Genomic DNA, 23706 nt, shown 5'->3' with positions numbered 1-23706 from the left:
AAATTTCATATTAACCATTTGACTTAATTTGACCATTTATATTAAATATGTTTAAATAACATTTATATATTTAAACCTAATTCTTATTACGAATTTGACTAATTTTTTGAAAACATTCTTAATTTTTTTAATATTATCCATAATTATAAACCCATTTCATAATTTTTCAGTATTCATGCCTAAAATAAATAAGATTTTAGTTTTAATAACCATTTCAAAATGTTTCAAGTTATTATGAATTTAATGTCGATTTCAACTAAATCACTTAATATATTTATTCCTAAATTTGAATAATAAAATATATGTATATAAACCATTTTAAAATTCGAATTCTGACCACTTATATGAAGTTTACAATAATATGTTATACAGCTGGATTTTAACCATATTTTCAAAAATCGAATTTTTATAGGTTAATCATTTGACTTTAAATTTGGTAAATTTGGAAATTATTATAATTTTAATAATAATAATTTATTCTCATTTCTATTTATATGATATTTTACAAAAAAAAAAAGTTAAATAATTTTCAAATTCAAATTCTCAACATTTATATGAAATTTACAATAATATATTATACAGTTGGACTTTGACTATATTTAAAAAAAACTAAAATTAGCATAATTACAGTTTTCTTAGTTTAGTAATCTTGACCAGTCAATTATAAGTTACAATTTTGTTAATATTAACAAACCGAAATTCAAAAATATCTTCCAATCTATTTCAATTTTAAATTCAAAATTATAATCTCTACAACTACTACGAATTATTTCGTACTTTCGTTTCAAATATGACACGGGTTTGAAATATATTTTTAGTTCAAATACTAGCATTTGGAACCATATTGAACTATGACCCAGGTTTGAAAAACTAAGTATATTTTTTACAAATTCTTATGTTATTGATTTTATATTTGCAACCGTGTGTAACACGGGCTCTAATCTAGATATCAATAATAACGAGTATATCAATAATAATCGTTCCCTTAAATATATTAATCTTTCATTTGTTCAGTTTATATCAATAATAATTATATTACCAAAATTATTGATATATTAAATACAATTACTAATTAATTCTTTATTTAGTAACCGTTACACTTTTAATTATGTTATTAAAATTATATCAATACCTTATTCCTAACTAAAAATAAAAATTATTTGTAACTTTTAACTTATAATTATTTAAATAAGATTAATTATAAAGTTTATTTAATAGTCATCAACCATATTCATATGTATCATATACTAATTTATGTTTTAAATTGTATTGTAATCATTATGTTTATTGTACAAAAGGATAATACTTTTCTTGGCATAATATAAGTTTTTACTTCAAATTCATTCTTAAGTTGACAACTATTAATTTACATTTATTATTTTATTTTTAAACACCGAAAAATGAGACATAAAATGATTTTAGCATAACTGTCAAACAAATAGTGGTTGCTAAAAATAAAAAAAACGTTTTCTCCTCAATTTATACATTTTTTTTCGTAAAATAACTATTAGTGAACATGGAATGTTTTATTTAATTATTCATATTATTCCCATAAGGAAATAAGCATTTTCTAAATATTTCTATGTTTAAAGTTTAATAAAAGTAAATTTCTATTTTCATCACTACTAAATTAGCATGTACGAAATATGACGAAAAGTTTAATCTCCTAAGTAGATTCAATTATCTAAATGGGTAAAAAATAGTATAGCTACAAAGAAAACGAGTTAAACGGATACACGTTGAAAAAAAAACATAAAAGCTAAATAGCACAATCTATAAAAACAATATTAGATTATTATTATATTTATATGTATTCAATAATAATTAATATAATTTATCCACAAACGAGTTATAAAAAATGGATGAGAAAACTTTGGCTTATTCCTGAATGATATATATCAGGAACCAACTATATGTCAAACACTTGAATGAAAATTAACATGTTATTGAATATTGATTAAAACTTCATTTTAAAGATCAATTAATTATAGTATTATGAAAGACTAAATTTAAGTTTTTGATTGTCATAACAGTTTGTTTTGTTACATAATTTTAGTATATTCTTATAAAAAAGAAATGTCTTATATATTGTTCAGTGAAAAAATATTATGATTATGATGACCAGTTTGTTGCATTTTTTTAAACATCTAAATTTCTAAGATTGTGGTTATAAAGTTATGTTAAATTTTATGATTTTCTTAATGTTTTCATGTGAAATTTTATGGTTTTCTATATTTATATGATAATTATTACATTCACACATTTTGTTTTTAGTTTTACATAATCTTCTAGACATTAATGTTAAATAAACTCATTATGACATACATTAACATTTTAGTTTAATACTTAATCATGTTGCATGGTTTGTTTTGTTTTCATAGAATAGTAACAAAGTTTCAAAAGTGTTCCAATTAAGTCACTCAACTTAAAAAGTGTTTCAATTAAGCCACTCAACTTTTATATTTTATTAAATTAAAGGTTTTAACATGTTTTTTAGCCTTTATCTTTTTTGTTTCATATATGAACTCTTTTTATCTTTTTTTTTATGTTGACGTTGAGTGGCGGAGAATCAGTGAGACTTTATTTGAAGATTTAGTGACCCGATTTGGGAAAAATATGCATAAGCGACCTAGTTGGAACACTTTTGAGACTTATTTACTATTCTATGAGATATTCCCTTTCAGGTTCTATAAAAAAATGTTTTTGTTTTTGGATGAAAATTTTTTAAGTTAATACTGGGACAATACGATTTAAATATTTTCATGACTTTGCTAATATAGACAAGTTTGTGTAATTATTAATTTTTTATGTAGACAATGTTACTCTCTAAGATTTTGTTTAGGCCATCCTAATTTTAATATATGGTTATCTATTTATGAAATTTTACGGTTGTCTATATTGATTTTGTTATTTATCGATTTTCAACCCGTGTGTAACACGGGTACTATCCTAGTTCAACTAATATATTAGACGCCAATGATCCACGTTTCAAGTCATTGAGTTGAGACACCAAAACACTTCAATTTAAAGAGAGGGAGATCTTAATTTCGAGTCCCACATGTGAATAATAAGAAGGGGTTTCAGGTTGGACCATGAGCTTTTCTCGTATATGATGGGTTTCCTCCTAAATATAAAATAAAGACGATCGAATGAGTCAATTACCTGTTAGTAATTAAAAAACCAAGATATAGACCCTACAATTATGGGAAGTCCTTGTGAAGACTTAAGTTCACATCTTTATCACAAGCACCTTCAAAGTACATTTACAAATAGTTCAAAGTCATCAAACTTGTATTTCTTCTCTTGCAATAAATGCGTGTATGTTTTCTTTTTAATACATAAATAACGGTTCTTCTTTTTGGATTTTTTAAAGAAATTATCAAGGGGTAACGTTAAAATACAAAGGACAACAAAAATGAGAAAGGTGATAAAGAATCTAGTTTATTAATCTTACATGTGAATGACTGAGATTAATTTAATAAATAAAAATTGATGAAAATGGCATGAAAGTAATAACCCACATTTGTTGACTTTCTCTCTTCACATGCAAAACACATGTCAAATCCCCCATCATTTTAAAATGTCAATAACTTTTTCATACGACATTATTTTTTTGAAAAAATTCACTATAATAATAAGCTTTTTTTTTTTCTTTAATATGAGTATCATATTATTATATAAAAAAATTTAATGGGTTTTTTTAATTATGTTTTTTTGTTGTTCATTGTGTCTTTTAGTTAAGTTTTCATATGAATTGTATTATAGATTTTGATCATTATATTTTTCAATTGGTACGCATATTAAAGACAAAAATTAAAACAAAGATTACGTCATTGTGTCGTTTTGTTCGTCATTAACTTTTAGTCATTGTGTAATACGTTCGTTGTATTTTATTCGGATAGACATATGACAAATTCATTTAATTTGAGAAAAATAGCATTGCGTTCATTGTATATTACGTTCAAGTCAGTTGTGTAATATGTTGTTTCCATTGTGTCTTACGTTTTAGGTCATTGTGTTATACGTATTCACCATTGTGTCTTACGTTTTAGGTCATTGTGTTATACGTATTCACCATTGTGTCTTACGTTTTAGGTCATTGTGTTATACATATTCACCACTGTGTTTTACGTTTCAAGTTATTGTGTAACATGTATTAATCATTGTGTTTTATGTATTAGATAATTTGTTGTTATTTTATCATTATTTTACATATTATTATTACACAACGGTGTTATTAGTATTTAAAAAACATAATGATAAGTTGAAAGACACAATGACAAAAAAACACAATAAGGAAAAAAGACACAATGATAAGCGAAAAGACATAATGGTGTGCGAAAAGACACAATGACGAAAAAAGACACAAGATAAACGAAAAGACACAATGACGTGATTTTGTTTTAATATTATGTAACAAAAATCATACTCATATTAAAGATAAAAAAACGCTTGTTATTATGATGATTTTTTTTAAAAAAATATATACGAAAAAGTTATAAATGATATAAAATGATGGGAGTATTAACATGTGTCTTGCATGTGAAGAGAGAAAATGTGTACAATTACCTCTATACCATTTTTTTTATCCCCAATTGACACATGTCAATTATTTATGGCTTATCACACTTCTCATTTTTATTACCTTACGTAGAATAACTTGACCCATTACCTAGTTGCCTTTCATATTTATATATTCTTGGTCTTGCTTCGGTACAAGTTGTTATATGTTGTGTTTTTAAAGAAATCAAAGATTTTTAATCGAATTACATTTACCAAGCTTGTCATAATCTCTAAATAGGTTAGTTTGTTAGGGGTTCCATTATCAAAAACACACACACAATCAATTTCAAGAAAATAAACAAGAGAATGAACACGAGAGAATTACACGGTTGGTCTAGCTAGATGACCTACATCAATGAGTTGCAACTAGGGTAATTCGTTTTTTGTTATTCGTCTCACTTGTGAGGAATTACATAGTACAAGAAATGAACATATATTATATATTAGGGTTAGCTGATCATTCAACAAAAAAGATACATGGCCACCCTTTGCGATCTCCATACAAGCCTAAGCTAATCTTCACTTAAACAATGCCAGTCAAGCCTGCCTTTCCCGACAAAGTTCAAACAACATATATAACGCTACAATGAGAGCAAACCTTGTGAATGCTTAATGAAGTTTACATCTTTATTTCTATTTAGAGCAATTATTTCATCCGAAATCCCTTTAACCTTGCATTATATGGGTTTGAACCAACCACCTTATTTTCGAATTGACACAAACACCATACCACTAGATGATGTATAATTAACATATGTATTGAAGAGGCGGTTCCTTAACTTTATTCTCCATATTTAATGCATGTATGCTCTCTATTCTATAAATTATTTTATTATCCTAATTATTTTTTTGACTTTTTTTAATGAGAAATAAACGAATATTATACGAACACACCATGACATATTCCACGATACCTCAAACGCATATTTTACACCATGCTTTGTATAATACGTAATTTGCATGATATGTTAAACAAAATAATATATTGATCATGGTTATAACCGATGATCAGTTACTACTAAGAATCAGTCTCACGGATGATCAAGTCTAGCAACGAATCACATAACCAAACTAGATTAACACGGGAAGTAGCTACCCAAAGAACAAGTACGTACAACCAGAAACCCACAAGTCAATGTTTGATTTTTCTTTCTTCTTAAAAAGTCAAGAACTTGTAAATATACAATAAAATAAATTTGACTATTTCTATCCCTAGTCATAAATGTTGATGTTGATTATATGATCATGGTTTCAACAAGTTTAAATGAACACAAATTGTGAAATCAAAATTTATTTATTTTTGTTTTGACCAATAAGAGAAACAAGCAGTGTAGTGAATCTATGGATGTAGAAAATGGGAATAATTGAGGGGTTTTCACACTTCACACTCTAAAGATAGAGGGTATAAAAAAGTAAAAGTAGAAGTTGATTATCATGGTTTTCACACTGCTACAAGTCTTCAATTATTTCCAAAATCTACCCTATTCTATTGTAGTCTGTCAGAGTTCACACTCAAATTCAAACATATATTTTTGTTTCTGACACGATCTCTTCGTAGGTAACTCAGGGTTTTCGTACACACTTTCTTGTAGGGTTCAAAATAACCCTCCACCAACCTTATTTGATGCAAGATAAAAGAAACTTGAATTATATATATATAACAAATTTGATTTATATAGGATTTTACTACACTCACTTGCAATATGTAATCTTGATTTTTATTGCAATATATAATTTTGATTTTTACTACACCCAGTTTTTTTTTTTTCTAAAAGTAGATTTAGAAGACCGATACTAGCCAAGTAATTTCTAAAAGGTATGGTGTCGAAACGACTTTCTTTAACACCATCTATTTACTCGAAATTGTTCAAATTGGTTCAATCTCAGCCAGAATTGGATTTAGCTAGCCAGTTAAATCGAACCGATTTTGACATTAAAAAATACAATATGATCCTTATGTTTATAATATTAAATAATAAAATATCATTTTTTTAATTAAAGATTATTAATGTTTATAAAACTTTACTATTTAAACATGTACGGAGTATATTTTATTATTTATATTGATATTCATAAATTTTGTTATAATATTATAAAACTTATGATATTTGACACACATATATATATATATATAATTTCCAGAAAATTAAATTTTTTATAGTTTTTCATGTCTGATTGCTCCCCCTAGACTGAGTACATAGTTGCGACTTTCCCGTCAATCGATTTGAAAACACCTATTGACTTCTACAATCATACTAGTATACGACACCCACTTCAAGTATATCATAAAAATGTTTACAAATGAATACAAATCTGCTGAACACACACAAACTCATACATGCATATTAAAACGTGCGAATATATACACACAAATTCGATCACATCCAAACTCAGAAAGATGTCACAATAATATAAGTTTTTTTTTACTATAATTAAGTAAAAAGGAAAAAGTAGATAAAAGGGGGACATGCCCATACACAATAATAATAATGTATCGTCTTTCCCTGTTTGACCTTCTCCTCACGTTACCTTTTTTATCCCACCTTGGTGCATTCCTTCCTTGCCCACCCTCCTCTAGAGTCTATACCTCTACCCTCACCCTAGCTAGCTCACACACTACATTTGCAAATTTACTTTTACTCCATAACAAATAATAGAAGGTAAATATCATAAGAGAACGACATACTTTTTATTTTTTTCTCAAGGAGTTCTTTAATGATTTTTGCACATCAAAATTCATTTAGTAATTTTGAACAAAATTATGAATATTTTGTATGACATTTGCTCTATTTTAAAAAGAAAATCTTCATAAAATAGTAACAAGGTTTCCTCTCTATTTTAAAAAAGAAAATATTCATATAACCAATGTTGTAATAATCGATAGTCGGGTGATAAGGTGAAGACTAGCGACTAATCTGAATTAAGTGGGATTAATTGCTCTCGTCTAGTCTGGATATTTATTACAACCATGCAACCATATATGTATAATCATTCAACCTTATATAAATAATCACGCACCATAACTACAACTTATAACAACTTTTTAAAAAAATGTCGCTTTTAACTATAATGGATAACCATGTCATACTTAGGGGCTGTTTGGTTTATTCAGATCTGAATGAGTCAGGTCTGAATGAACTTCTGTCCCATTCAGAGGCAACAACAAGTCTAAATGATTCAGACCTAATTTTAACCATTCAGATGTTTTTTTGTTTGGAACCAAACAGACTAAAGTCTGAATGAATCAGAATCAGATGTCTACATCTGAATGATTCCATTCAGATGTAAACAAACAGCCCCTTAAAAAATATATACCGTACTTTTAAACGACGAAGTATATAAAATGTTGTAATTTGAAAAAAAGATGAAACTAGATAAAAAGTCATAAATTGTCCTTTTTACTTTTCTTACTTAAATTCTCTTTTTGATCCGGCTCTAATATGAAAATCAATGATGAGGCTAATGTATTTGCGGCTTCTTGGAGATTATATAAAATTATAAAAGCAATCAAAAGGAGGGAGGTGGTGGGACGAAACTCTTTGCTACCAGTTTAAAAGGCTATATTGCTCCTATAAACAAATTATTAAGTAACATTGGTTTAAAAATGATAATAATGATAATATTCGTGTTGTTGTGTGTGCACATGGTGGGACGAAACGCTTTGCTACCAAAAGTGATGCCAACCTCGATCATGACTTATGATGGCCCCCCACCACCCTCAGCCACCACACCGTCGTCGCCGTACACCACCCCAGTTATGCTCCAATTTGTAATCATGTCTCCAATTAGTAATGTCTATTCAATCTTCTCTCTCTATATTATTGCCCACTTTCACTCCCTAAATTTCGCAGGCTGCATTTAATAAGGGGAGAAAAACATACCAAAACTAAGACTACTCTTTAACCAATGTTTCTTATATGATAGATGAACTCGGTGTCATAAGTTATGGGGTATACATTCACGTTTATTCACTTTACATAGTTATCATATCATCTACCTTATCATGTTTACCTCTCTTTGTTTAATGTGAATTAATTCTTAAATTATTTTGTGTGCGTGTGTAGAGGATTTTAAAATCTGCTAACATTTTATCAGACATTGCTTTTAACGCCCCTTAACTCATAAAGAGAGTGATATGCCACTTTTTAACCCTTGTCAACTCAGCTTTAACGTACTTGACGTTAAGGTATACTTGTGAGCCTAAGACTCTTTAGCCCTTCTTAAATGATAAATGAATTCGTTGTCTTATAAATAGAAAAGTATACTGTTATGTTATTGTGTTAGAAAGAATAAAAGAAGTTTATGTTATTAACTTAAGAGAAAATTAAAAAATTAAAACACAAGAAGAGAATAAATGAATTTGGAGTGTATTTAGTTCATATAGTTAGAAGTAGAATGCCGATATAAAGACTCTCATTTATATTAGAGGCTTCGGATTCAATTTTGACAGCTAAAAGAAAAAACCATATCATTTTGTCGATGGTAACATTTGGCGATAAAAACACTCGTCCTTGTAACCTTTTTATCGGCTTGACCATATATATACTTAGATCTTGTGTATGTAAAACTATTAAAAGTGAACTCAAACTAAATAACTAGTCAATCTTATTCAACAAATATTTTTGCCGAGAGAAAAATTATACAGTGGTAGAATCAAATTTTGTAATCATGCGATCATGGCATAATACTCAATGGATAGAATTCACTTCGAAGACAAAAGAAGAGTAAAAATAATAAACCATAAAAAAAACACTAAACTCACCGGCATAAAGATATAAGTCATATAACTATTAATATCAAACTTGACCACATGGGAGTACAATAAATTCTTTAGCTACAAACATTTGTAATAAATCATATAACAACTTTAAATCATGCTCCAATTTATTTAAAAGTTGTTTGAGTCTAATTATTATTATGCATGCATACGTGCATTACAAGTTACCATCATTATAATCCAAAAATCCTAAACACAATTAGTGTCCAATTAAAAGTCCTTGAATAATCATTCCAATTGCATGCATACTGGATCACTTATGCATTTTATAGGTTAGACATCATCAACTGATTATTGACATTTAGCTTCTAATTTGCGTCATATCATGTGGTGGTTAATTCAAATCATTACCAATTAACTAGCATATTAATCATTGCTTATGTGACTTGAGAAAGTGTTAAGGAGGATTCGACTGCCTAACCATGACAAAAGCATCCTTTAATATATACGATGTCATCACAAAGTCAAATTTAATTTCTATTAATATTAGGATCTTTATTCATGTATCTTTGTCTATATGTGAACATTTGTATCAGTTTTGTTAATTGCAACTACTAAATCACCTTTGGTTTTGAACACACTGTTATTACTGGTTGATATATCCAGTAAATATGGGTTGATTCGATTAGGTTAATATCTAAAACTGATTAACCGAAACCATAACCAAATACTTTCATTGAAAATTGATAACGGATCGGTTTTGGCTATTTGTTATTAAAATGTGCGTCGGTATTGTTGTTCGGTTCATTCAGTTAACAAATTGTAATTGTTATAATAAAATCTTGCTGCCGTTACAACTATTAAAAGTATAAAAGTCATGAAAATATAAGAAGGTATTTCCGAAACTAAAATGGCACTACTATATTTCATATTTTCAATAGCTAAGTGTACAACTGGTTTGATTCAACTAATTTAGTTATGCCGCAAACACAAACCAAAACCAAACCATGATTTTCGGTTAACCATAACATCGTTGACTTTTCAGTTCAGTTAATTCAATTAGAGCATTCACAACACATTCTATATATTTTTCCATATAATTTAGCAAAAAAACACAATTTCATAAATTTGTCTATCATTTTTCAAAATTATTTCACATTCTATTCTCTATTCATTTTTACTATATATAATATACGAGTGAAGGGCAAATTAAGACGATTATTTTAAGGGTTTTACAATTCTTAAGCATTTGGTACAAGTTTGAAGAGGGACAAAGTGGTAATTTGAAACACAAATATCACGTGTATTCTTATTTTACCAATATAGTTACAATTTTAGTCCCTCTACTTTAATCAACTTTATGCAAATGTAAAGAATAGTTACAAATTCAACCTCTATCTTTTATATACCCACTCTTTTAAATTTCACTTTTAACCCAACTTTCCCCATGATTTTTAAACGGGCATAACTTTTTCGTACGTTAATAATTTTTTAAAAAAATTACACTATAAAAACGAGCATTTTATTCTCTTTAATTTGAGTATGATATTGCCATAGTTTGTTTAAGTTTTAAAAATAGTATTTTATGTATAGGTGTTTGTGGTCCGCTTTTGATGGTTTTGAATTAAAATGTGAGGCACATCGTTAGTAATGGTATTTTATTGTTGAAAACTGAAACCAGATCGTTGAAATTGAAACAAACCAAACTGAATCATTACCAACGATTTGGTTCCGATTTCGATAATAAATTGAGTTTAAAATAAGAATTATTCGTCTACATATACCAACAAACGATTTCACTGTTTCAAATAAAACAATAAACGGCCATAAATCTGTTACGTGCTTATCAAATTATGTGTTTCTCGCTGCATCGCGCGGGCACCCGTCTACATCCATGAATTAATTCTTTATTATTTTTTTCTCTTTTGTCTTGTTATATAGTAAATGGTGATTGGGAGATAGGTGATATATTATATGGTATGGATAAAAAATGAGTCCCTATATTTGGGGTTTTACTTTAGTTACCATATAACTCATCCATATAATAGGGAATGGATTGGAGAGGTGATTTTGATGGTTTTCTTAAAATTTACCCTAAATTATATGGGTTTGACAACTTTAGAGAATGGGTTGAGAATGCTCTTATTTGCGAAACTACAGTTTTATCGTTGTAGTCACACAATCATCATAGTCATACGTAGGACTATTCAAAGAGTAAGACCCGACCCTTTTACCTAATACCCTACCCGAACCCTTTACCTTTTTAGGAAGAAATGTGGACCCGAGACTCTACCCTCTAAACAATAAAAAGGTCGGGTATAAATAAGGGTTTCAAAGGTCCAACCCTTTACCCTTTAAGACATTAGTCGCATCTTCTTTTTTGTATTTGTTAGTTGCATATCTCATATATGACTTTAATATTTGAATCCTAAAACAATTATACTTTCATTTAATAACATAATAAAATCTAACTTCGAAAGTTTATCAAACATTTGAACAGATGCAAACAATATTCACATTCACAAATTACATGTAGAGAACAATTCGATGATTTCCATATATATGTTTCCATTTGTATGGCTCTTTAATTTTATTTTTCTTAGTAGTTGGGAAATTTCTGATGAATCATATATGAAATACAATACATCTCATAAAATTTCAGATTAATCGTGAATTTGATGTATATCTATCTAGTAAATGGGTCAAGGGTTTGAAAAAGAGTCGGACCCTTGAAACCCTTTTACCCTTTAAGGTGAAATTTAAACACCGTTGACCCGACCCATATTATTTATTTGGGTCTAATTAAGGGTTTTAAGAGTCGGGTAACCGGGTTTTAAGGGTCCGACCCTTATCTTGCTCAGCCTTAGTCATACGAATGTTTGAAATTTAGAAGAATCATACTAAGGTGTGTTGACTCATTAATAAACTCAAAAGTTTTATCGGTGAATATGAAAGGTCTCAAACTGACAAGTCGGTCAAATTGTTTTAGTTTCTTAAGTGTGATATGATTTGTATGGTAAGTTCTAAGTCACAAAGTTACAATTAAATACTTAGATAGTTAGATCTATAACACAAAGATATCATTAGGCCAGACCCATTAATTAACGCATTGGTGTTATTGTCTAATGGATAGAGGTGTTAACAAAACCAGTTAACCAGAAACCGAATCAAACCGGTTGTTTCTAAAACCGGTTTATGTCAAACCAGTTCTCAAACCAAACCGAACCGCCTGTTGGTATAGCGATTTGGGTATTTCATAATCAGACCGGTCTTGAAACCGTTTTTTTTCTTAAACCGATTTAAACCGAACAGAACTTGTTGGGATCAGTTTGACTAGTTCTATGCAAAACCCAAACTAGTTAGGTTTGGAAAAAAACCAGTTTTATACACCTATACTACTAGGTAGTGGGTATTTCGGTTGCTAAACTTGTTACTTTCGTGTTATTTTGAGGAACTAAATAACTCCATAAGCTGGCTAGTTTTATAAGAACTGGGCCTGTTGTTTAGTAATTTCTATTGGGCCTGATGCTTCCTAAGATCAGGCCGTATTATAAGAATTGGATTGTTCACCAAAATGAATAAACCAACTTATTTAGAGGTGCACACAAAACTCGAACTCGGAACCAAACCCGATAATAAAACCCGGAACCGATTTTTCATACCCTGGTTTTTAATACCTGAACCCTTACCCGACTCTACCCATAGGGTACCAATAGGGTATGCAAGTACCAGAACCCATACTCGGAACCGGACCCGATTTGTACCCGGTAATACAACAAAACCGGAACCGGTTCCATAACCTAAACATGGTTTTTCTAATACTTGAAACCGAGTTTATCAAATACTCGATCAATACCTAAAAAAATACCCCTAAAAAGTGCAACCTCTTAAAAACCAAATCAATACCCGGAAAAAAACTCAGAAAATAGAGTTTTTTTCATTTTTTATTATCAAGGAAATATAACTTTGGGAAAGTTTAATAATAATTTCTCTTCTAATATGTGTACACACATATTTATACTCTTTAAACGTGGTGAACAAGAAAACTAATATTAAAACCCCCTTAAATCCATTAACACAAATAACACATTACTCGGGCTTGGGCCTCCAAACTCACCAACTTGTGAGTTGGCCTTTTTGTCTAAATTGATAATGATCACCTTCACCTTGTTAACAAATCATTTAAGTGAGAGTGTGAGGCAGTGAACTTGCATATAAACACTCATTTGTATATGTATTAATCATCACCGCCACCTAAGACGAGTATGAACTTGCAGAGTATACACGAAAACCGGAACCGGTTTCATAACCGAAACATGTTCTTGCATTTGATCTTCTGTTAGTGTCTTATTGATTTTCAAATTATATACGAAGAATGAGTAATTTCATATCATGAAATGATAAACGATAATTAACGCACAACTTAGAAATAACCGACTTATATTATAACCAGAAAATATAACTCAAAAAACTGATTACAATAACTTTGGTGGAGATTGTTGTGTTTGTTGTGTTGTGTTTAACACTAACTTTGTACATGTATTTATACTAGTAACCCAACTTGGTCACCAAGCATAATATGTGTTCACCACTCAACTTGGCCACCAAGGTGAACTTGGGCATCAAGGTCAACTTGGCCAACAAGGTGAACTTGGCCACTAAGCATATGGAATGTTTCATAATACGCCTTAGACTTTAACCGACTTGTTAAAACCTCTTAGGCCCGGTTCACCGACTTGTGACCCGTAATAGAAATTAATCCAACATTCACCCCCCTAATTTCTGATTCTGATTAGAAAGGTCTTCAACTCCAAGTAACTCGCGCATCTCCGTGAACTTGATTCTTGTGAGTGCTTTAGTGAGGATATCGTCTCGTTGCTCTTTCCCGCTGATATGCTCAACATCGACCTCGCCGTCGTTGTAGCAATCTCAGATAAAATAAAAGCGAGACTTTATATGCTTTGTTCGGTTGTGAAAAACCAGATTTTTCACAAGGGCTATTGCAGACGTGTTATCAACTTTCAACATAACTTTCTGTAATGCTTCTCCAGTCAACTCGCTCAACAACTCTCGGAGCCATACAGCTTGACATGCAGCTGCTGAAGCCGCCATGTACTCGGCTTCACACGATGAGAGTGCAACTGTCGCTTGCTTTTGTGAGCACCATGTAATTGGAGATTGCCCGTAATAAAACACGTGCCCCGTGGTACTTCTACCATCATCCTCATCTATGTTGTGACTACTATCACTATACCCGACAAGTCGTTTGGACCCATTCTTCCCGTACTTGATCCCATAACTCGTCGTTTTCTTCAAATATCTCAATAGGTGTCGTATTGCCATACCATGAGATTCTCGTGGTTTTACATATATCGACTAACAATACCTACAGAGTATGCCATATCCGGACGAGTGTGTAATAAATACCGTAAGCAACCCACTACCTTTCGATACTTGGTTGCATCGAGTTCGACTTAATTCTCGGCTTTTGAGTATTTCACACCATGATCCATCGGGACTTGAGACGGATTACAGTTTTGTATACCGGTCTCCTTTAGAATCCTTTTGGCATATCCTTCTTGTGTAATTACTATTCCGTCCTCTTGTTGGACTACTTCGATTCCGAGATAGTAGGTCAACTTCCCGAGATCCGACATCTCAAACTTGGTCACCATACCCTTTTGGAAATCGGAAATTATACTCGAGCTTGTACCATGTAGAAATGTCGTCTTTCCATCAAGATGGTGAATTTCCCACCCGTTAGATGCAGCCAATGCGATTAGTAGCCGAACGGTCTCGATTCGGGCTATCGGAGCGAAAACATCATCAAAGTCAATCCTGGGTTGTTGCACGTAACCCTTTGCAACCAATCGAGCTTTGTACTTATTTACCGTTCCATCCGCATTTCGTTTGATTTTGAACACCCACTTCAACCCGATACATTTTGCACCCTTTGAAAGTTCGACTAACCTCCATGTTTCATTCTTGTTTATCGAATCGATCTCGGTATTCATAGCACGAACCCATTCTTGGTTCGACTTAGCCTCAAAATAGCTACTCGGTTCACCACTTGCTGTGAGAAAATCAGAGTCAATATGTAACACATAATATTCTTGTAATCTTCTTGGTAAAACCGAGACTCAGGTTGAACGTGTTAGACCCATTTGGGCCTCATTTTCACCCAAATGTACCTGTGACCCATTACTCGTTGACTGAACTTGAGAGCGGATTGAGGAATTAGGCCCGATATGACTTGGTTCGGTTGAGTCGTTGGACTCAGGTTGAACTGATGATGCAGGTTCAGAGCTTGGGCTACCCGGGTTGCTTCCAGACGTTTCTTCAATGGTGGGTTCGATTTGACCAGTTCCATTGTCAACCGCACCCCTCCAAACAATAGAAAACATACCCGGCTCGTAGTCATTCTTATCGACTTTCTTTTCCTAATTCCACCATTTGTTTTCGTCAAACACAACGTCCCGACTAACAACAATTTTTTGGGTGTTCGGATCGAAGAGACGGTATGCTTTTGAACCCGTCTCCGACCCGAGATAAATGAGTTGTCTTGACCTGTCATCAAGTTTCTTTAGATGTACACTATCAACTTTAGCATACGCCATGCACCCAAATACTCGAACGTGTTCAATAATCGGTTTCTTTTTCTTGAACCATTCATATGGAGTTTGATCAACCAAGGCCCGGGTTGAGACCCGATTGATTAAAAAGGTTGAATGTTGGACCGCTTCTCCCCACATATAATTCGGTACATGCATCGTCTTTAGAATACTCCGCACCATCCCCATTAAAGTCCGGTTTCGCCTTTCTACCACGCCATTTTGTTGTGGCGTGTACGGGGCGGTTAAATGCCGAATAATTCCACTTTTATCGCAGAACCGATTGAAATCACGTGAAGTGAATTCTCCTCCCCTATCGGTTCGGAGAGTTTTCATTGGTAAACCTGCCTCCGTCTCGATCAGGGCTTTAAACCTCTTAAAACTTTCAAACGCTTCACCTTTTATTTTCAATAAAAACGTCCACATGTATCGTGAGTAACCGTTTATAATAACAAAGACATACCTATTACCCGAGATAGTGGATGGGGTTATTGGACCGCACAAGTCACCATGAACTAACCCCAAAGGTTGGGATGCTCTAAACGAGGATGTAGCCAAAAACGAACGCCTCGTTTGTTTACCCACCAAACACAATTCACACACCTGATTTCCGTGTTCAACATGTTGTAAACCTCGTACAAGATCCTTCTTAGCCATCGATTTCATTAACTCAAAATTGATGTGCCCAAGTCTTGCGTGCCAACACCATGCATCATCTTCAATCTTTGATTGCAAACACACGGGAGCTCCAATTTTCATTCGTAATTTGTATAGTCGGTTTTCGGATCTCCTGACCTTCATGAGTAACCTCCCGTTCTCATCGTACATGGTCAGAAGATCATGTTTCATCCGAATGTCACATCCGGACTCCGTTGCTTGGCCGAGACTTATTATATTATTTTTTAACTCCGGAATATAATAAATCTCGGTTAGCAAGTCTTGGTCACCCGATTTTCCTTGGAAAAGAATTGAGCCTTTTCCCTTGATTTGAACAAATGACCCATCTCCGAACTTAACCCTCCCGGTTATGTTCTCGTTTAACTCTAAAAATATGATCGGTTTCCCTTCATATGATTACTTGCCCCATTATCCAAATACCATACATCATCTTCGACCCGCTCGGTCTCGTATTTCTTTGGTATTAGGTTTTGTTCATTTAAGAACACAACTTGATGCATATACGCCGCATCATCAAAATTTCCTCGGGCTTCGGTTTGGTTTGCTTCTTGACCCTTTTGAACTCGGTCCGGGCAACCTGATGCAAAGTGACCAAACTTGTCACATCGGTAACATAAAATCTTTGACCGATCTTTCTTCACCTTTGTTTTCCCCCGACTTGATGACCCTTGTTCGGTACTAGGGGTTCGGTATTGGTCGTTAAAATGGCCTCGACCTCCTCGTCCTCGCCCCCCATTAGATTCAAAACTTCTATGACTTGATGAATCATATTTACTGAATAAAAGTTTACCTTGGTCACCCCCTTGAATTTCTTCTTCTCGGATTTGCTCCTCATAGGCTCGGAGTCGGCCTACAGCATCTTCAAATCCTGTTTTATTGAGATCCACCATTTGCTCAAGCGAAGCAACCATTTGAATATAATTCGATCTTGGGAGACTTTTGAGAAACTTCTTTACCAACCTTGCTTCATCTATAACTTCGCCGAGAGCCGCTAATTTCGAGGCAATGCTTGATAGCTTGCCCGCAAAGTTATCTATGGAATCTGGCTCGTTCATCTTCATATTGTCAAATTCCATTGACAAGGTTTGGAGACGTGCTTCTCTAACCCGTTCGGCACCTAAGTGCCGGGTTTTAATCGAATCCCACATGGCTTTAGCTGTTTCTTGATCTCCAATTTGCATTATCAAGGTTTCAGGTATGGATTGAAACAACAAGGCCATAGCCATGTCATTTTTGTGTTCATCGGGGACACCTGAGTTGATGGTGTCCCAAACTTTGTGAACTCTTAGGACTACTTTTATCCCCATAGCCCACACGGTATAGTTCGTTGCAGTTAACATTGGACATTGAACGGAAGATGGCTCGTTCTCTTTCCCCTTTGGCGGCGGCGGTGGAGTCGTGTCACCCATGGCTACTCAAACCCAACTTGTTTGAATAAAGTAACAATTGAACGAACTATGCTATCGACAATGACAACAACTTCTTTGGGAGATCAAACCAACTTGTTCGATCAACCACGATAACAACTTCTTCAGGAAATCAAACCAACTTGTTCGATCGAGACACCTTCTTTGTTGGCCGTTAATTATCACGTTCTTGAACCGGGCTCTGATACCAATTCAAGAATGATAAACGATAATTAACGCACAACTTAGAAATAACCGACTTATATTATAACCAGAAAATATAACTCAAAAAACTGATTACAATAACTTTGGTGGTGATTGTTGTGTTTGTTGTGTTGTTGTGTTTAACATTAACTTTGTACATGTATTTATACTAGTAACCCAACTTGGTCACAAAGCATAATATGTGGTTACCACTCAACTTGGCCACCAAGGTGAACTTGGGCATCAAGGTCAACTTGGCCAACAAGGTGAACTTGGCCACCAAGCATATGGAATGTTTCATAATACCCCTTAGACTTTAACCGACTTGTTAAAACCTCTTAGGCCCGGTTCACCGACTTGTGACCCGGAATAGAAATTAATCCAACAATGAATGTGTATATTTGTAAATATGTAATATATATATTGTTAGGATTAAATACAAAATAATTTAACGTGCAACATTGTGTAATTAGAATTGAAGCATTCAAGTAAATCATATGCTATCACTAAATTAATTATTATTACAATATAATTTTAAAGTAGATCATAAACATGACAATATTATTATCAAAATAAGAAAACGCTACTTGTTTCTATATATTTTCAAGGTTTTCGTTCTTTCATTGGAATTTAAACAACATAAATATAATATCATTACACCAAAAAGATCGGAAATGCTAAACATCAACTTAATTAAGATGATTAAACAAAGTTAATTAGTAACAAGGATGTGTCATTTCTGCTCACTAAACTTCACATATTAATTTCACAGATTGTAGAAATATTGCATAATCAAGTTTACATCCATGTACTAGATATAGTCTTTGCTTTCCCCTAACTTCACCAGGAATGCCCGAAAACAAAAGAACAAGAAACTAAAATCGCAACATAACTAACATGCGATAGTTAATCTTCGATCTGTTCTTTCCTTTTCGGGCATTTCAAATTGACCAGTATTTGACTTCAAAAACCACCAAGTTCTAGCTTAGAATCCACCACCAAGTGCTGGAGTCCAGAATTCAGCACCATTTGTGGTCATGTTGGAGGTGTCAATATGATCCATACAAGCTACCGGAACCAAGCATAGCCCTCTACTCGCAAGATCCTTCGGTAGTGCCTTCCCATCCTATACATAAAAACATAAAAGTTAGGGTGCGTTTGATTCGTACAAAGTTACCAAGACATTAAGCTCCATTCTTTTCATGTAATGATGATCAACCAAAGACTTGGTTGAAAATTTATATTAATTAAGCAATAATTAACAACTTTTATTGATGCAATCCCGAGGTAATTAAGTAAACCTCTCAATATATTAATCATCAAATTAAAGTTGAGAATCATGTCTGCCACGTTGTGTTGAATAATCCTTTAAATAGGCTAATAAGTGATGGATCCAATAGAGCATCACGAAACACATAGCTGCTTTCTTTTTCCTTTTCTTTATCCATTTAATATTAAGGATTGCTAATTTGTTGACACAAATCCAAAAATTCTAAACTAGCTCAAAATCAACATGAACATAAAAATGAACCTGGACATGACTGTTTAGGCTGATTTTTCACATGCTACTACTATAAAATACAAATCTTTATAAGACAAATATGTTCGTATTATACCTAAAGGGTGTAACCGTGAACATGTTAGATTAACCAGAACCATTTAGTGCTCAAAACGCGTTGAGTACATAAGAGTATAAGGCTAGACTTAAATTAGCTTGCTAATTAGTAATTTGGTTTAAGAAGGTGGCATTGATTAAATTATTTGTAATTAATATGAGATAATTTGAGTGCATTGGTATTTGAGAAAATGAAAGCATGGGCAACTTACAGCAGAATGTTGGTGTCTCGTGCCTCCTGAAACATTATTGGCCAAGTTCATGTACGGTGAGCTAAGTGCCTGCATGTTATTTTTCAGTTAAGGAATGTTGAAAAAAGTAACTACTTTTAAGTGCACGCTCATCTCTAAAATGGTGTCTGTAAAAACATAACCTACTGCTATGAATATTAATAATATTAATAATTTGTTAAAAGATAAAAAATATGTCACCTCAATTTGACCCTCAAGGAATCTGATATGAGCTGTGGCCTCTAACAACACAGAAGCTGTGTCAGTCTGCAAAAAGTCCCACCCATAAAAATTATCTCTTTTTTCAGCTTTGAATCTTTAAAACTTAGTTAACTGTTTATTAGTTAAATAATAGAGCATTTATGCTTGCATTTCATACATGGTCCTCAGGTTAGACTGCAGATAGTATTTTTATAACTTTATGCTATCAAAATAAGAGGTCCTAAGCTTAATGGAACTAGAAATCTGTTTTAAACAAGATTTTATAGGTTATTTTACGCTAACATACAATAAAAATATCCGGTTAACGCGTGGAAGAGTTTATGTACCTTCCCGAAAGGAGAAACAAGCTGGTGCAAAGCTGATATTCTGTCACCTAATTTCTCCTTCCTTACCTGATTATATGTATAGCCATTGTTAGTGCTATTTGATTATTTAATCACCTCATGTAATCAAACAAACTTGTAAAGATTTTTCATCTTTATACGGATATATAGATAGATAGATATATAGAGTCTTGGGATCAAGTAACTCTTTCTTTATAGAAAAGCCTAGCTAGGTTCATGGACCACAGTCCCACACATCTAATTGTAGGTGAAGATTCAATTTGTAGTTACAAAAATATGCTACCTTGTGAGGTAAAAGCATTATAACATATAGCCTTGAATAACAAAACTCTATCAATACATTAACACTATGAAAAGCAGTTATATGTATTTTTAGAAACTATGAGAGAGAGAGAGAGAGAGAGATTTGTCACCTTTAGAGGGGTTTGGGTAATTGATGAGTGTTGAGGTCTAACTCTTTTAGAAGTTCCACTTGTAAATGTGTCATTACACTCCTTAATTTCATGAAATAAATTAATTCATCAATAGTTATCTTTCTATATTTGTAGTATACAATAAATCATGAAAGTAAAAACAAGTTGAATGTTACATACCATGGAAGAAGGGCGTGTCAAATTAGATGATAGAAACCTCGGCTTTTTCGATACACTGCTGGTAGATGTATCATCATACTTTGATATATATAGGACCACATAATTAGAAATTAATTAACAAAGAAATCAAAAATGTTAAGAACTGACATGACATACACTCTTTGGTTAGATTAATTATATATAAGTTTAGTAATCAATCAATTAATTACCTGAGATGAATATTGGTTAGCATGTTGGTTTCGGCTTTCGATCTTACTCGAGAAATCGAACATAGTGGTGGTGCTTAAACTCATGGTGGAAGATGAACCAACAGATGGAAGCTGAGATGACCAAGAAGAACTACAAGCTTGTAGATCTTCCTCAGTGTTATTGTTGCCATGATTATCATTTTTAATATTACTGTAATTATAAAGTTGTCTGCTTTGTTGATTAGTATCCAAATATCCATACTTTACTTGATCACCAACATGTGCAGCTGATCTTAGGTTGTGTTGTTCTTGATCATTAGCTAATCCATTCCTGAAAACATGTCAGGGATCAATAATAATTAAAACTTAAAAAATATATTTTTTTAATCATTGCATAGTTAGTTAGTAACTAATTTTTAAAAACATATGGTGGGGAGCATGCATGAATAATATTATGATGATGAAAAGGAGAATAATTTAAAGATGTGTTACATAAGTAGTTGGCTCCATGAGACTGGAAAATCTTGGTGTTCATGATGGTCAGACAAAGCATTAGGGTTAGCAGCAGCAGGCACAAGTAGAGAAGATCCAAAGAGATATGAAGGATTCAAGATAGAAGATGAAGGTGGCAGCTGTAACGGTAACGGTAACGGTGGTGTTGATAAGAAAGTAGCAGCAGCTGCTGGGGTATAAGCTGCCTGCTGAGAGGGTGGTGGTGGTAATTGCAGCTTCCCATTCAAGCTCCACCAATAATTAGGGTTTTCTCCCATCATCTCCAACACACTGATTCTCTTGTCTTTTTATGTCTGTTTTTTTCTCTTAAAAACTAGATGTTACAAACATAACAGATTAAACCCATGCCTTGTCTAAAGAAAACAAAAAAACAAAACTTCTTTATTGCTTTAAAGAAAAAACTTTTGTCATAAAATCTTTAATAATTTCCTTGTTTAATTAGCATCAAAATTAACAAGTTAGCCTTAGGGTTTTTGTTTTACTTTCAAGTCATCATTCATATCAGATTAGATGAGATTAAATTGGTCACTATACCCCACCCCTTAAATATATGTCTCTATCAACAAAGTAAATTTTGAAGCAGTGGGGTTGGAAGTTCTATATCTTTTCTTTAGTTTAATAATTTATTTGTTTTCTATAATAAAATACAATATTGTTCTTTAGCTTTTAGCTGTATTACAAAAAAAGTGGGGCACAAAAAAAGGTGGGGAAAAATGTTTTTGGTACAAAACAAATGCAGTTTGGTTGTTTCCTTGATTTGAGGGTGTTAAACTAAGTAGGAGGTTTTTCTTTTCTTTCAGTATAGCATTATTAGGGTTAGGGTTAGCCTCATTGCACTATTAGTAGAATGTTGTTTGTTTCTTTCATAATTTACAGATCGAGCTAAGCACCGTTTTAGTCTAAGCGATTTACTTGGATTTTCATTTTTAGTTCAAAGGATTATTTTTTTTATTATCTTTTTAGTCATTTAGTTTGGTTTTATTCTCACTTACATTCAATCACTTAACACAATGTTGTATAGTTTAAAATTCAAACATTTAACCTTTAACGTAACATATAAAGTACTGAAAATCTTCTGGTCTAATCATCTAGGTCAAGGCGTATTTGGGCTGATTTTGTTAGGCCGGATGTCACTAAAAAGCTTTCGGACATATTGGGTCAAGAATTAGACGAGTTGGCCAGACTAAGACCGATTTTGACCAATACCAAGTTGGGTAATTAGGACCAATTTAACCAACTATAACCGATTTTGACCGAATAGGACCAATTTTGACCGATTAGCGCCTAAAGCCTCCGATTAGCTAAAATCGAGGCGCTGAATTAAAGGCTAGGCACCTAGGCCAATTTTTGCAACACTACTTAACCCTATTAGTTCCTGCTATTAACCATTCCCATGCACAAGTCACATGATGGATACTTTGGTAAATTGATATGAAAAAAGTTGATGAATAAAAACAAATTAAACCGAATTACATATATTGTCCTTTATGTTTGTATCAGATTTCATCGATCGCTTGTCATTTATCTTCAAAATTGACATTTTTAATTTGTACTTTACGTTTCCAAATGTTACAACCGTTTATCCTTTGACTTTAACTCAGTTAGTTTTTCTCGTTAACTCAGACCATGTGCATTGCACAATAAAGAAGATCAGTCATGTTGTCTATTGACAAGACACTTGTAGGCCTTAGCGAGGGTGCGAAGCACCCGAAACGCACAGGTACAAGCGACAGGCACACTTTGCACGCATCACCGTGGGCAAGTTGAGATCCAACCCCATAATTCGCAGTGACAAGGTTAAGTAACCAGGATACGCGTCACT

General features: G+C 32.6%; 3 protein-coding genes across 3 annotated transcripts; all 3 read right to left on the bottom strand.

The window, feature by feature from the left end:
• Positions 1 to 14047: 14047 nt before the first annotated feature.
• Positions 14048 to 14623, bottom strand: LOC143546378 (secreted RxLR effector protein 161-like). Its single transcript, XM_077038060.1, has 2 exons — positions 14261 to 14623; positions 14048 to 14188 (listed from the first exon to the last, which is right to left on the bottom strand). The coding sequence occupies exons 1-2, from the start codon at positions 14621 to 14623 to the stop codon at positions 14048 to 14050; spliced, it is 504 nt and encodes a 167-aa protein (XP_076894175.1).
• A 2311-nt stretch (positions 14624 to 16934) lies between these two features.
• Positions 16935 to 17978, bottom strand: LOC143546377 (uncharacterized). The gene has a single exon (XM_077038059.1). It carries the CDS (start codon positions 17976 to 17978, stop codon positions 16935 to 16937), a length of 1044 nt encoding a protein of 347 aa, XP_076894174.1.
• Positions 17979 to 18884: 906 nt separating this feature from the next.
• On the bottom strand, positions 18885 to 22787 carry LOC143546365 (uncharacterized). Its single transcript, XM_077038045.1, has 8 exons — positions 21864 to 22787; positions 21393 to 21702; positions 21184 to 21261; positions 21004 to 21084; positions 20573 to 20638; positions 20226 to 20291; positions 20007 to 20075; positions 18885 to 19305 (listed from the first exon to the last, which is right to left on the bottom strand). The coding sequence occupies exons 1-8, from the start codon at positions 22142 to 22144 to the stop codon at positions 19165 to 19167; spliced, it is 1092 nt and encodes a 363-aa protein (XP_076894160.1). The 5' UTR covers positions 22145 to 22787; the 3' UTR covers positions 18885 to 19164.
• Between the last annotated feature and the right edge of the window lie 919 nt (positions 22788 to 23706).

Source organism: Bidens hawaiensis, unplaced genomic scaffold, assembly GCF_021521415.1.
Source record: "Bidens hawaiensis isolate Kalapana, Puna unplaced genomic scaffold, B.hawaiensis_p1.1 tig00014335_1, whole genome shotgun sequence".
Classification (NCBI taxonomy): domain Eukaryota; kingdom Viridiplantae; phylum Streptophyta; class Magnoliopsida; order Asterales; family Asteraceae; genus Bidens; species Bidens hawaiensis.
This window is presented reverse-complemented; position numbering and strand designations above follow the sequence as displayed.